The sequence below is a fragment of the Sitophilus oryzae genome, unplaced genomic scaffold, assembly GCF_002938485.1.
Source record: "Sitophilus oryzae breed Bouriz unplaced genomic scaffold, Soryzae_2.0 scaffold_1197_pilon_pilon, whole genome shotgun sequence".
In the NCBI taxonomy this organism is placed as follows: domain Eukaryota; kingdom Metazoa; phylum Arthropoda; class Insecta; order Coleoptera; family Curculionidae; genus Sitophilus; species Sitophilus oryzae.
The window spans coordinates 400,981-417,720 of NW_022145834.1; the positions used below are offsets into that span (position 1 = coordinate 400,981).

The 16,740-nt window shown below is 31.7% G+C and overlaps 1 protein-coding gene across 1 annotated transcript in view; it reads left to right on the forward strand.

The window, feature by feature from the left end:
• Positions 1 to 16,740, forward strand: part of LOC115891761 (MAGUK p55 subfamily member 5-like) — a 65,023-nt gene that overhangs the window by 35,135 nt on the left and 13,148 nt on the right. Inside the window, 4 exon segments of the mRNA XM_030912323.1 lie at positions 3,211 to 3,483; positions 15,124 to 15,331; positions 15,527 to 15,664; positions 15,667 to 15,813. Coding sequence (XP_030768183.1) covers positions 3,211 to 3,483; positions 15,124 to 15,331; positions 15,527 to 15,664; positions 15,667 to 15,813 — 766 coding nt within the window.

Here is a 16,740-nt window from a genome sequence, read left to right on the forward strand (position 1 = left end):
GGAAAAAAAGACAAACATCGAGGTCAGGTTATATCAAATCCAGCTTAAAATGGTTTGGACATGTTCTGCGTATGCCGGAGAACAGGTGGCCAAAAAGAGTTTTTCAATGGGCTCCCCAGGGCAGAAGAAAGAGAGGTAGACCTAGAAAATCCTGGAACGGAACGGTTACGGAAGCAATGGAAGCTCGTAACCTAGAAGCTGATGACGCTCTAAATCGAGATGTGTGGCGTAGGGTAACGGGAAGGCAGCAATAGGCTGTAGTTGGAAATGAGTATTAAATACTTAAACCAAATCCTATATTATATATATATATATATATATATATATATATATATATATATATATATATATATATATATATATATATATATATATATATATATAATAAAGAGATGGGTAGTCTACGCGACTGACTAGTTGAGAAAAATATTCAAACAGGTGTCTTGGGGATGCAGTCTAATAAGAAGGCCGTTAGTTCAAGGAAAAACCCTTTATTGTACATTTATTGAATTCTCGAAAGCTTGACTAAACAATAAAGGGTTTTTCCTTGAACTAACGGCCTTCTTATTAGACTGCATCCCCAAGACACCTGTTTGAATATATATATATATATATATATATATATATATATATATATATATATATATATATATATATATATATATATATATATATATATATATATATATATATATATATATAAACCTATAATTATGCCACAAAAATTAGCTAGATGAAATCAAATGCTCAAAATACTTCCTTTCCTATTAACTGCATAAAATGATTGTCTTTTCAAAAGGATCTTTTCAATTTAAAAAGCATATGTAGGAGAATAATTTCTCTCATGTTGTCGACACTTTCATATCCCCATAAAAAAAAATCTAGACTAGATAAAATCAGGAGCATTTAAGTATTCAAGTGAATCATGTCAATTCTTTCTGATGTAGGGTAAGTTTGCATTGTCGGCAAATTTTTGAGAATTTTGTTTTATTTTAACTGACACAAAATGATAACTAGTTGTTAAAGTTGGACTAATTAGACAGCTATGTTGAAGTAACGTCAGACATATCACAGCCACCTAGATTTAATCAAATAATAAAGATCTACTCAGATCAAATCATGTAAATGAAAATATCTAGGAAAATCATTGTTTGAGGGGTAGGCAACCTTAATAGTATTTTGAAGAGACATGCATTCTCCATTGAATATCGGATTTATATACTGGGTGTTCCATTTAAAATAAGAGAGTAACATGATTTTAAATGTGGCCAATGTTCAATACTAATTTTGGCTCACTAACTCACTTGTTAATTTAACTACATATTAGGCTATACCGAGTAAATTCCAATTTAGGTAGCTTTTATTGTAATTTAAAAATTGTTCTTTATTTCTAGAAAATGTTAAATATATCAAAAACCTTACGTTTTAGTCATATACTTTCTTATAAAACTCACCTTTATTTTTCTCCCAAAATCTAAAAATCAATTAATATATAGGATAGGGTGTTCCATTACAAAAAACACAACTTTCATATGTAACTTTTTTTGGAGACACCCTGTAGAACTATTTATATTTTTAAAAAGTGCTCTAAATTAACCTACATATGCTCACAAAATTTCATTACAATACAAATTGTCGTTCTTTTTGGAACCTCCGCGGCGTATGAGAGGCGCTACCGTGTACAAAAGTTTGTCCGTTAGAGGGCATGAAACACATATTTTAAGATATTTTAAGAACCGTTATTCCGATTTGAATGAGATTTTGAAGAATTTTGGACGTCTATGTAAAATCTAGAAAAAGTACGGGGAGGATGAAAACTACAACCACCCTTACATAAATTTTAGTAACAATATTTTCCAACTCCACCGACGACTGATTTTTTTCGTAAAATAGGCTATCTAGTATTTACTTACATTTGTTGTCTCTTGTAGAAAAACCCCACCGTGCATACCTTTTGAGAAAACAAAGGGGTTTTCCGAAGCTGACTTAATATTAATGTTAGTACCGGAAATGATATTTGACATGAAGCTTATCAGAAATTTTAAATTAATTGACGTTTGGATTTATTTTTGATTGGTGCCCTCTAACGGACAAACGAAGCACTTTTTTATAGAGCTAATTTTGTCCAATTAACGTATTTCGATTAAAAAAGTAAGTAGTTATTTTATGTACACGGAATATTGGAACTCCCTGTATATTAGGGTGGGTAAAAAAATCGACTATTTTTTTTTTACTTTATACTCTTAAAAAAGGTTGATAGACACGTCAAAAAAATTATCTCCAAGTATGAGCTCTTAATTTTAATAGGAAGGTCCCCGCCTTTCAGTTTTCTATTTTTTCCTTATTATTGGAAAGAAAAATTCATATCTTGGTACCTACTCTATTTGGAAAAAATGTCTCGTCTCACATATTTGTAGGAAATTCTCTACAAAAAAGGTTTCTTATAATTTTTTGTAAACCTCACCGTTCGAAAGTTATTAAAGGTTGAAATTTGATTATTTTAAGGTAGTTTTCTTTTTTCTTATGAATTTTATAACTCGTTAACAAAAAATCATTATGATACGCTCAACTCATATTTGTAGGAAATTCACCGCTCTACATAAATGGTTTCTTATGATTAGTCGATTAAATCACAGATTAGGTATACTATTGTATGTATACAGATAAAAATCTTATCCCTAATTCGTAGTACGAAAATTGCTTTTTATGATGATGAGTAAACGAGTAAAATTTCCTGTGCGCAAAAATAAACTCGCGTTTAAACAGCGTAATAACTGGGCCGGTCAGGCGCTGTGCACAATTTTAGAGACCATAAGTGGGCGTGCTATGTGCGCAAACTAGTAACCTAACTAGTGCGCGACTCCGAAAATTGGAACCGTGAAAAACAATGCTTTTGACATTTTGTTGAGTTTATAATCTGTGATTAAATTAACCGTTTAAAAGATATTCATAGTCAAACTTCAATGCGCAATAATTTTAACAGTTTTTGATTAATAAATCCTATTAAAATTAAGAGCTCATATACTTGGAGATAATTTTTTGGGGTGTCTACAATCTTTTTTAAGAGTATAAAGCGAAAACAAAATAGTCGATTTTTTTGACCCACCCTACTGTATATTTTGTATGTATGTAGGCCTGCTTTGGAAAAAATTCTAAACATTTTTTATAATTTTTTCAAACAATCTTGATTATATTTTGGTACTTTTTCAGCCTTCTATGAATGGTTCGTACAATGCCCAGCATAACCATGTCCCGGCCTCACAAGCAACGCCTCAAGTACCACCGAAACCAGTACCACCTTCTCGAGATAACTTAAAAATCGAACCTGATGCTCGATTAGGAAATAAGACAGCACCACCCCAGTTACCTGCGCGAATAGTGAATAATAATAACATAAATGCAGTACCCTACGCTTCTAATACGACGATCAATAAAGTGATGGAACCAACCAGGGAACAAATGGATAGTATCAAAAAATATCAGGTCAGTGTTTGGTATTATATACCGGGTGTGTCTTGAAAGTGGCTTATCCCTATAACTTTTTTATTTTTCAGATAAAAAACGAGATTTGGTATGTTGGTATATGACATAAATTAAGATTGATTGACGTATTCAGTTGTCATTTCTCCTGTTTTACCGGAAATGACTACAATTTTTGATTTTTAAGTGGCACCCTCAGTATTTTTTACTTTATTTTATATTTACAAATGACACTCTGAATAGAGTGACGTATATGTCTACATTTTACATTTTTGCTTAAAAAAATCGTTTTTTAAATTTCAATCTAGAGTGCCATGGTCGTGTTAAAACCACTAATTTTTAATCAAGGAGCCTTGGAAAAATAGATTTGATGGTATATTGTCCTGGCCGGTTAAATAATGCCTAAATCGTATTTTTAATCATATCTCAATTTTTTCAAATGGAACAAGGGTAGTTCATTAGCATATTTGGAAAAAATATTTTTTTATGAATAATTTGGTACCACACACTTGGTATTGCGAGTCAAATTTTCGTTATGAACCGCATGTTACAATTTCAAATAAACCTTATTCGAAAATGTCAAAAGTTGACATATGATGTCATTCTATTCAGGATGTCATTTTCTATATATTTTCTATATATTTTCTATATATATGTTATGAACGGCATGTGCGAAAATGTCAAAGGTCAGAATGTCATTTTCGATCGAATAAAGTAAAAAATACCGACAATATCGTTCAATTCAAAAGTTGTAGTAATTTCCAGTGAAACACGTCAATCAATCCTAATATATGTCATTTACTAACATACCAAATCTCGTTCTTTAATCTGAAAAAATAAAAAGTTATAATGGTGAGCCACTTTTGGACGCACCCGGTATAAACTATTATTGTCTATATAGGTATAAGGGGGCATTCATATATTACGCGAGGCTTTTTGGCGATTTTTTTTCTCCCTGTATATAGATTTTTTTCACCGCTGCGCTGCCTTCAACTTTAAATTCACACACTCAGAGTATAATAGCGTATGTGCACATAAAATTATAATACCCACGTCTATTGAATCTAATATTTTAATTATTTACAACAAAGGTAAAGGCCTATTCACACAAGTACATTATGTTTTCTGTCATATTTTGAATGTCATCTGTGGAAGTCTTCCCTGACTGTCCCTGACTCGTTGGGCAGACTTAGCTTATGCTAATTGTACTCGTATACGCAACGGATAAATTGGTTTATTCTCACTATACCTTCCGTTTCCATTCCATATCCATTCCATATCCGTTCCGTATTTTTTATTGTATTGACGCTATACTTCCTTTCCGTAACAGTTCCATACTTTTTATTGTACAATTTATATCATTATGAAAGTTTTATTTTAAAAATTTGCATCTTTTGAAAAAGGTAATAGATTAAATTAAGAGGTGAAAGAATGAATAAATATCAGCAAAATTTTACCAGAGCTGGTACAAATGTAAGAACTTGGCAACGCTTTTTCCGATACGCTTCAGTCCGTCCGCCAAAAAAATGTATGGAAGCACAGAATATCTAGCTACGCAACAGAAGCCTCGTTACATGTAAAAAATCGTAGGTCTCAAAAGGAGACAGGCTTTTAAAGCCTGTCTCCAAATCAGATATTTTGATGCGGTAGTTTCACTACTACATAACAGAGGGCGATAAATTTAAAAGAAAACAGTTTTCTACAAACGAAATTTAAAAGAATTTTATTCTATAAAAAAGTTAATCCAATTCTGATGTCATTTGGAACGTATGCAGTACGAATCTTAGTAGTGCTCACAAAGGCAAAAGGGTATAGAGGAAAAAAGTTTTTATGTTATATGTATAAAAAAAGGTATTGTGAAACAGAAATTTTTGTTCTTAGTTATTATCAGTCATACAGTTACACATAACTTAATAACTGTTTTTTGTTACATATATTAATTAAAAGTATAAAATTTTCTCAAAAACAAGTTGGACATAAAGGCATCTAAATATGGACCACTATAAAACAAACACTTCAAACTAATCAAAACGTATATCAATTTTTTTTATTAAACACATATTCAGACAAGAAAAGACCACTATAACAATCAAACAATCAAACAATCATAACGTAATCAATGCATTGTCATAATATACAATATTTTAGTAATCACGTATGAAGACATACTTTCTGCGTACCTTAAAAACTTTTCTCATAGGGCTGAAAGAAAACACTCTCACCGTGTCCATAAAGCCTGTTTGAATGACAAGGCAAAACCTGCACGTGAGTACAATGATGGAAAGAGATTAAAAATCACAAATCACTGTCTTTTGCGATTAGAGGCGTATTCGTTTCCGAGAAATAGCGGTATTTCATTTTAGGGATACTATTCCGTATTTGGTTATTTTTCTCTACTTAATATCGCAAAATATCGGAGACAACCACTATAACAAACTTAATCGAAGAATAATAAAATTCTTGCATAATATGTTTGAATATCCGTCATTGATGTTAACTGAACGAGAGTGTCACGGTACGGTAATCGGAATGTATGAATAAACCTTTAATATTACTACTGCAGGCAGTGTTGCCAAAAAATTTCTAGCGAATTTCTTCAACTGAGCCTCAAAAAACCTTCATATTCTTTCAACTTCACAAAAAATCCAAATCTTGTGAAAAATCACCAAATTTCGTGTAATTTACTTATTTTATAATTAGGAGAAACTTTTTAAAAACTTATTTCTTCTAATTTTTGGGACACCGATGTATTCAAATATACTTTTTATTAAAAAAATAACACGATCAAACGAACAGCATTTTTTCATTGCAGTAATAAAATCGCTGTGGTATTTAATTTGACGGGCAGTTTATACAGGGTTGTTCACTACATACGACACGGAGTATGGTAGCCAAGTGATTAGATTTTTACAAATTGTAAGTTTTGGGTTCGTTTGAGTTTGCATCAGTTTTGGGTTCGACAGCAGCATTATAAAGTATGACTCAAAAAATTTATTGCTTATTGCTACAATGACTGCTTGAATCGAGAATAATTACATAATCGTGCTAGACGCCATGATCAGCTGACCTGTTAGATATGTTTTCCGTTTACTTGTTTATTTCTTTTCAACATCAGGAACTATGGTTTAGTTATGGTATGTCGGTATATGTGTAATAAGACGCCTTAAGAGTCCATTTCACTAGTCCGAAAAGTAGAAAAATAAGCGTTCGGCATTTAACGTTTTATGTAAAACTGGCTAGGTATTTTTACACAAATGAAGAAGGAAATTAAAGATAAAGGATTATACTACATCCGTATTGTAGCACATTTTTAAACAACTTATTTATTTTTAAGATTTTGATGGTTAATCATCAACAAAATATGCCTTATGTTTGGACTAATTTTTTTCGAAAATAAAGACATAATTTAAAATTCCGTTACAATACGGAAATAGATTGAAGTTTTGTGATTACAGTGATATATAATTTATATGGTTTTGTAACAAATTGCTCGCTATTTTATGGCAAATGCTGAAGCTCTGCAAACCTTAATCAAGTCTATGGAGTCTAAAAGGAGGAGGCGAATCGAACGCAAAAATTTTGGGCCCAGATTTCATGATCTAAATGAAGTTCGAAGATCGCCGTTAGGGGCGCTTGTGATGATAGGGATACTAAAAATACACTTGATAGGGATACTAAGAATTTTACCAGAGTTAGCTTTTAGAAACGTGTTTTTTTCGAACTGAGCAATGTGCGTGGGTAAAATTGTGAATACAATACTTTAAATTTGAGTTTGAAAAGTTAGTTAGGTTATATCAGATGCCGGTTTTAGATATTCTTTTCCTAAGTTGTTATTATAAAAATGTTTTATTATGGGGTTCTATTTAGTGCATACACGGCCGAAGAAAAATATAAGCTGCTAAAGTAAATGTTTCCTTCAACTGGTGTACAAAAAATATAGAAGTTCCAGCAACAAACGTATCACCAGTTCAACCTTTGATTTGATGTAAACAGTAATTGTTCCTTGATGAGAAATGTGAATTAAATAGTTTATGATGTGAGTGTGTTAGTGATTTATTAATAATTTTGCTGATGCAGTTTAAAGTTTCATAATTTTTCATGAAAACACTTGGAATGGACATGTTTACGTGCAGTTCATTGTGATACTAATAATAAACATTAAAAACTTTTAAACTAGTAGTGGTTTTATGACAAATTACAGCAAATGAATGACGAAAATTAATCAGGATTTTATATAATATAAACATTGCACTTATCTTGTTTGATTGGTGTTGTGTATCTCGTAACTTTTTACTTTTATTTTAGCTTTTCAAACTTTTATTTTAGCTTTTCAAAGTTTTAATGTCATCAGCAAAGTTTTGCCAATTATGACTGTTTCACAGACATTTAAATTGAAGATGTATTATGTTCAATGTCACCTAACAATTGTGTTATAAATACATATGTATACATTTGATTTGATCTGTAATTAAAGTTCCTTCTGTTGATATCCACTTTACTATTAATACAAGTATGAGGTAGGTTTGTAAATAAAATAATAAGTCAAGGACTAACGTATGAAAAAACAGCGTCCAGTTGGCTGGGAAATGAACATCTTTGACATTCCCCATATAATTTTATATATAAAATGATCGCTGACGCCGTTTTTTCGATCATATTGTATGTATTCCTTCATATATTTATTTAGGCAGACAGTAGTATCTATGAGTAGTATCGACTGACTAGTGAGAAAGAAAATATAGGAACTAGTGAGGTTGCAGTCGGAAGGGTTTGGACTAGAATTAATACACTTTGTTAATGGTCAATCTTTCGGAATTTATTTATTCCATCCTCAGGACACTGAAATGGAAATACATGTTACAGAAAAAAGGCTATAAAAGTCGTCAAGTAGAAAGAACTTACTCAACGTGGTAAAAAACCTTCTCTAAAAACTGCATTAAAAAATAGGCTTACAGGAAACATTGAAAGCATTGAAACATTAAATTTATTTATTTAGGAATATAAATACATAACTTTTATTTTGATTAATTGACTAACTCCAAATAGCTAAATTTAATAAATGTAATATGCACCTGAATATACAATAAAGAAATTATCTACTAATAGTAAAATAAATTATCTACCCTTATCTACTGATAGTTACGTTTTGGTTCCGTCAACTAATTTTGTCTAAATAAGTGCATAAAACACATCACTACTGCGAAGCATCTGCGAAGTATTTTGTCTGGGGAACTGTCCTTTGCCAATGCTGTAGCAAGTTAGGATGTCTTTCTTCTTTGTCGATGCTAGGATCCTAGTCATCTAGTAAAAGAGATATACCTAATTATTAAACAAATTTAAAAAAATATTTTTTCACTATTCGAGGTAGCTGTTATTTTGAAACTACATTTTTGAAGTGTAAATAATGTTTAATATTCACTTTCTATAATATTCAAATAATATTTAATAGCAATGGTTGTTAATATATATTATTAATATCTACTTATTTAATAACAGGTAATTTAAACACCTAGTAGCACATATATAATAACATGTCATGCAGATGTTCGATTTTGGGCTATATTCTCTATTAATATGATTTTTAAATAAATCTGTACACTGATTATATATAATTTTAATGTTTTTCTTAACATCTATCATAATTTTTTTTAAATAAATAATCATATTACTTACATTAGGAGCTTTGAAAAGTTTTGGGTTACTTTTCTTTCTTCGCTTTTTTTTCATTAAAATATCCACTTCTACAGCCAGATACCGAGCTATTTCTACTGTATAGTTTTTTTTTCACAATTCTCATTGTTATACTGCTAAAAATTCAACAAATTAACTATAATTTTAGCAAAAACAAACTTAAACCGTATAATAACAATGAAAATATAGTATCCCTATCGATCGTAGTGCCTCTACTGTCAAACCGAGGAACCTGCTTAAAAGTGGGGACAGAAATTTCAAATATGCCCATTGCCGATAAACCTCCTTTCTTAAGCCCTCCATAATCAAGTCTTAATCAAAACATGTGTGTTTGGAATTTTAGGTGTGACTTAACACGACAGGATCGGGCTAAGCCTTAGGCAGATTTCTGAAATATAATATATATTCCTTCGGCCACACACCCACTTTACCCGACCCCTGAGAGCGACCCGAAAGTACAGCGTAATAGACTCTTAAAAGATAAAAATGTATCTATTAATTTTTTGTTATACTAGGGTCGGCATTTCTGGTCTTGGGTGCCGATTTTCGTGTGTACGAAGAGTACGGTCAACACGCTTAGTAAAATAAGATGTACTGAATAAAGACAGAAGGCAAGTATTCTCCCAAGCGCATGGAATCTAGCGTCAGATTAAGTGATTATGTAATGAATACTTTGTATTTTTGCTCTCTCCGACTTACTAGATTAGAGAGATACACAGAATATACTAACGAAAGAGAGATAGAGATTCACTCGTATACATGTAAACGCCGAACCAAGGTTTCGCTTGCCAGCAGGGTATGTTAAAATCTTTCGAATTGTGGACATTTTGACAACAACGTTGCTCTAAACGGAGGCATCCTTACTTAAACACCGTTAAAGTAAAGAAATAAATGTGTGAAAAACAATAAATACTCCTACTACATAATATTTTAACAATTTTTATAGTACAAAACTGCCAGAAACCTTCATTATTACTTCCTTTTTGGATAAAAACCCTTCAGCCCTTCAATCGACGAAATTTGACTGTAAAATCCTTCATATTGCAGGAAATCCTTCAATTCTGGCAACACTGACGTGCGTGACCGGCATGTGTGGTTAAACCTTAATACTCCTACTACAGGTAGGAGTTTATTTGCATTAATCGCTGCTACCTGCGTGTATTCAGCGACTAATAATCAAACAAAAAAGTGGGGAAATGATATTTCCATCCTTTTTTTCACGCCATCATAATAGTTTTTCTTTCTCTAATAAACCGCTACGCGTCAATAAATGTAAATAGTATCTGTTTGTATTTTCGGTACGGTGCAGTAGTAGTACTTTCTGTCTACAGTACCTATTTAACTCTTCGGTTACGCTTGAACTCATTTTTTTTTAAATTAGTTATTTGACTCTTCGTAGTGGACTCATTTAGTTTATAGTATGTAGGGGTGTTGGTTGGTTTTGATTTGTTTGCAGTGATAAAAAAGTGGGAAAAAAATAATTATTATGAAACTATGTTAGTGGATCCCAGTAAAAAAACCAGTTTTATTAATAACAATTATTATTACTTCAATCAGGTCAGTTACTTGTTGTTTGCTTATTAAATATTATTTACTGTTTAATATACAGGCTTGGTCCAAATCGTAGGTACCAGGCAAACTTCGGCAATATACGGGTGCGTCTCAAAAGTGGCTCTTTCTGAAAAAACTTTTTTTTTTCAGATAAAAAAGAGATTTGGCATGTTTGTATATTGTCACGGCCCATTTAACACAATATGACATAAATTAGGATTGATTGACGTATTCAATTGTTTTTGGTCACTTCCTATTTCACCGGAAATTTATTCGATAGAAAATGACACTCTGAATAGAATGGCATATCATATATGTCAAGTTTTGACATTTTTGCTTAAAATATCGTATTTTAAATTTCAATTTAGAGTGTCATGGCCGTTTTAAAACCACTAACTAATTTTTAATCAAGGAGCATTGCAAAAATAGTTTTTATCGTCTAATGGTTTTCGTGTTTTGTCCTGGCCGGTTCACAGTGGGGTATTTGACACAGAGATAGTTGATCGAAATTTTTTTTATGTAGACCTTATATAAATTATTGCTATTTTCAATTAAAGAGGAAATAATATGAACAAAATAAAGGATAATTCGTCGATTCTAAAAAAAGAAAGAAAAATCACTGTTCCAGTGTTTCCACGGTTATCGCAACTAATACTACTAATGCTACGACTGATCCGCGAGCAATGCCAATACCACTAAAATACTGCTAATGGTACTAATGCGATCGCTTTGAACACAAGAATGCCATCGCGGTTTACACCTCGCATTAGTATATCACTGATTGGCAAATTAGAGGAAACCAAGAATGTTTTTCTCATTTTATCAGCAAAGTCGCAAAAAGTCGCAGCATTTTATTTTACTGTATGAAAGCCCAATGTTTACTAAGTAAAACGTATATAGACAATATGCTGAATTCTTCGAAATGCGCAACTAAATCTCTAAGTATAATAAAAATGTCACAAATTTAATCAAATTTTCTGAACGTCTAACTTTTAGTTGCAAAAAAATCGTTATCAAAATAAATAATACGTTTTTGTAGAATAGATACCTGCAACTTGCTGAGCCATTTTCAATCAAAACAATAATATAAAGGTAAAAAGAGCACAAGAACAACAACAATTTATAATTTTAAACATAAAATTTAGCCATTTACCTCTTATCTGTGAGAAGTAACAACTTTGTCGTTTCGTTGAAACAAATGAATGCAACTAAACACACCCACAGCAACGCCATTCATGGCAGACATGATTTAACTTATCATTTATCTTTTTTTGGAAAATCTTAAACACATTTGCTTTTTCGAATTTCGATCATCTTTTTCATGCTAATACCCCACCGTGCGGTTAAAAGAAGCCCAAATCGTATTTTTAATCATTTCTCAATTTTTTCAAATGGAACGAGGGTGGCTCATTAGCATATTTGAAAAAAGCATTTTTTACGAATAATTTGGTACCACACACTTAGTATTTCGAGTCAAGTTGTTGTTATGAACCGCATGTTACGATTCCAAATAAACCATATGCGACAATGTCAAAAGTTGACATATGAAATGTCATTCTATTCAGAGTGTCATTTTCTATCGAATGAAGTAGAAATATACCGAGGGTGCTATTTAAAAATCAAAAGTTGTAGTCATTTCCGGTGAAACAGGAAGAGACTAAAAATAATTGAATACGTCAATCAATCCTATTTTATGTTATATACTAACATACCAAATCTCGTTTTTTATCTGAAAAAAAAACTTTTGAGACGCACCCGTATATTGCCGAACTTTCCCTAGTACCTACGATTTGGACCAGCCTGTAGCCTGTACATATCAAAATCAAAACGCCTACCAAGTTTTTTTAACTGAAAAAATAAAAAGTTATAGGGATGAGCCACCTTTGAGACGCACCCGGTATGCTCTATGAAAAGATTTCAAGTTTCTTTAATTTTCAATTAAGTATTTTATTGTTATGGCCTTTAAATAACTCTAGTATTTATAAAATATGTATGAGAGACCTTGAATTTATCGTAATTTACTGCATATGACCTCTTCTCCCACTATTAAATCACTATTAATATTTATGTTATTGTTAGTAATAGAAAAAAAAACATTTATCAAGAAGAGCTTTCGGATAACTATTAAAATGTGATTTTTACGCATGTTTATGATACCGTATGATCGAAAAAACGGCGTCAAAGACGGCTGGGAATGAGGATAATCGATGATAATTTTGGCGAGGTCAAGTTCTAGACGTCATTTACTAAAAATTGACATAAAACTTGTTAAAAATTAACTCTAATAATTATAAAAAGATTAAAAAGGATAGAGCGTTTCCAGAGACACAAATCTATTTTAATTTTTTTTTACCCCATTTAAAAATAATTTTTACTCACTATAGACATGAAATACAACCTTCTTAATGCCAAAACTGGCTGTAAGCGCCTTTAAAAAATAAAAAGTGTAAGCCATATAAAAAGAGAGAGCCAGGTAAATCAAGTCTAGGGCTTCACCTCGTCAAAATTATTATCGATTCCCTAGCCGCCCATGACGGCGTTTTTTTTTCGATCGTATGGTATTTTTAGCAAAAACGAATTCTATGTTATTTTCATATTCGAATTATTTTCTAACTATTTTTAAAAACGGTTGCGTTTATCTGCGGTCGGGTATATTATGTCAAAAATTAATTTTTGATATACTATATTTATTGATATTAACTATCTATCAGTTCGAAATATAGTAAAGATACATCATCTGTGTAAGGTACATCATATGTGTAATTTAATACTGTAATTTAATACAATGGGAAGCACCCACCATCCAACAACGGGAATATATAAATATTTGTTTTTCTGCAATAATAACAATAAGAATTATTTAATATCGAAACTCTACAGGGTGAGGCGTTTTTTTTTCGATCGTATTGTATATAATCATCTAATGTTACAGTTTAGAGAAAATACATAAAGGAAAGTAACGAAATACCAAATACCATTTACTTTTTGTGTTATATGCATACAGGGTCCAGGGTGGCTTTTATCTATGGAAACGGTCGATTATTAGGTAAAATATAGGAGGTACCCCATAAAGTTAAATACAAAAGTTTTAGGATTTTTAAATATCTATTAGAGAGAAATAAATTTAAGTATACAGAGTCGTTCATAAAGTCGTGGCACAGCAAAGTTTCATTTATTTAAATAGAACCCCCTGTATATTATTACATATTTCAATTATTCCTTCAATTCTAAGCAAAAATCGAAATACACACAATGTACCTCAAAGCAACCGTTTCCGAGTTATTGGCTTTTGAAAATATCACTTAAACAATTCGATTTAATTAATTTCAGTGTGTTTGGTTTGATTTAATGATGCTATTCTGCCGAAACTGTGATACTGTTGTAATGGGTTTTTAAATTCCTATTAGCTACTAGTAAATTTAAGTATACAGGGTAGGTCATAAAGTTGTGTCACATCAAACTTTATCTTTTTTAAATGAAACCCCCTTATATTATTACATATTTCAATTCTTCCTTCAATATTAAACAATAATCGTAATACAGAATGTACATAAATTGAAGAATTGAAATGATAAACGAAAATTTTGTAATTTCCAGACTTGCTATAGTACTCTCATTTTATACATCTATAAGCTAACTTGAGAACTAATGTCAAATATTACTAAGTATTACAGTTTCGGCAAAGGGACATCGTTAAATGAAACTGAACATATCGAAAATAATTAAATCAAATTGTTTAAGTGATATTTTCAAAAGTTAATAACTCGGAAACGGTTGGTATGAGGTACATTGTGTGTATTTCGATTTTTGCTTAGTACTGAAGGAAGAACCGAAATATGCAATAATATACAGGGGGTTCCATTTAAAAAAATGAAACTTTGATGTGCCACGACTTTATGGCCGACCCTGTATACTTGAATTTATTTCTCTCTAATAGATATTTAAAAATCCTAAAACTTTTGTATTTAACTTTATGGGGTACCTCCTATATTTTACCTAGCTATTTAAATTTTGTACCCGCTAATAGATATTTACAAAGCCTATAACTTTTATATTAAATTTTTTGCCGTACCTCCTATATTTTACCTAATAAAAGCGACCCTGTATAAAAAAACGTATTGTAAATCAGAAATTTCTATTCTTAGTTATTATCAATCATACAGTTGCACATAACCTAATGACTGTTTTCTGTTACATATTTTAATTTAGTCTCAAATTATTTAAAAAAAAATGCACCATTTTGAACTATTCCATTTAAAAAAATACAGCATACTTGTCTCATAGCGCTGAAAGAAAATGTCCTCACCATGGCCACAAAGCCCGTTTTAATGACAAGGCGAAACCTGCACGTGATGTTTTAAAAATGTACGTATATTATTAAATGACGTTATCTTTACATAGGAACAAATACGCAAAAGAAAAGAGGAAGAAGAAAGGATAGCTGCTCAAAATGAGTTCCTCAACCGATCGTTGCGGGGTTCCTCCTTGAAACTACAAGCCTTGGAGAGCAAGCCTCAAGGTACCATCAACGACGCCTATGAAGACGAAGTTACGGATTTTACGTCAGAGTCTTCCGAGGAAGAGAAGGAATGTGTCCATTCAGCATACGGTAATCCAAAATTTTATTTTATTTCATATACAGTTATTTATTTGGGACACCCTGTAACTTTTTTTTGAAACAATTTTAAATTGTAGCTTTAGTAGTCCTCCCAATGATCCCATCACTCACAATTTCTAAAAATCTAATTATTTGGCTACAGTATTGGCTCAAAATATGTTGCTAATATCGAAATCATTGTTGCAGCTTATGGTGATCTGGTCGATGCCGTTCAAAGGCTGCAGATTCAACTGAAGAAAACGTCGGCTGGTTCCGGTATTTCCGGGCTAGAGGGACGTATAGCTGCCATACAGTCCCTCCTATTGTCTCCTCAATTTGGCCGGGCGCGGCCATACATAACAAGATACAGGCTGTCCGATCGCAGACCTCCGTTCGGACACAGCCCATAGCTCAAAATGCTCTCAGGGACGCCCAGGACGCCTTGGGCAATTCGCAGAGTGCCTACGCGGTGGAATTGGCTACCTTACTTACAGGTACAATCAGAAATGTGACTTATTTCAGATACCAGTAGGTAATACAAGTAGTACCTATTTGAAATACAGATATCATTTAGATTAGATTATCATTTAGATCATTAGATTTTAATTCATTGAAAATAATTTAAAATTAACTTTCCAAAAATATAGCACACTTGAAATTTTGCTCGATTCCTCTTCGAGATATAGAGTTTATAAAAATTTGCCTTCCTTAGATAAGTAGGCTTTGAACGGCGCCCCGCTGTAATGCAAAAAAAAATCTAGCTGTGAGCAGTAATTAAAACGAAAATAATATTTGTAATGAGAGATGCAGAATTTTATAACAATATAAACTATATTTAACAACATGAACACATTTAAACTATATCTAATAACAATAAAAATAAATAGCAAACCAAAACATGAGATTTTGCTACAGGTGTTTGGTTTGGTTTGACATATCGACCGTCTTCTGTTATGGACAGATGCACAGAGGTTCCCCTTAATTAGCTGCGCGGTCATAACTGTTAGATATCTAGATATAGCTTGACTGCACCTTTTTTAATAGAAATTGATAACAAATGCTAAATTAATGTATATAAAAAACTTAATGTAATATGTATTAAAAAAATTGGGCCCAGTTCGTGTGATTTGCATTTTAAGTTCTAACTATTCGGAAAGGTATATACAGATTATGTTTGCACATATGTACGTGTTTTTTCATATTGAAGAGGTCAAATTTATTTTGAATGTTGAAAAAATAAAAGAGACAGTTGTTTCATTTTATAAATACAATTTTATTGTCAATTGATATACAGTGTGTCCACGAAATAAATTGACACGAAGAGGAAAAAATAAGTTACTTTTATTTTAAGACAAAAAGTCAATCTTTAACCACCCGGAATAAGATCCGGCGGCAATTCGCGGCAGCCAGTGGCAATTAAT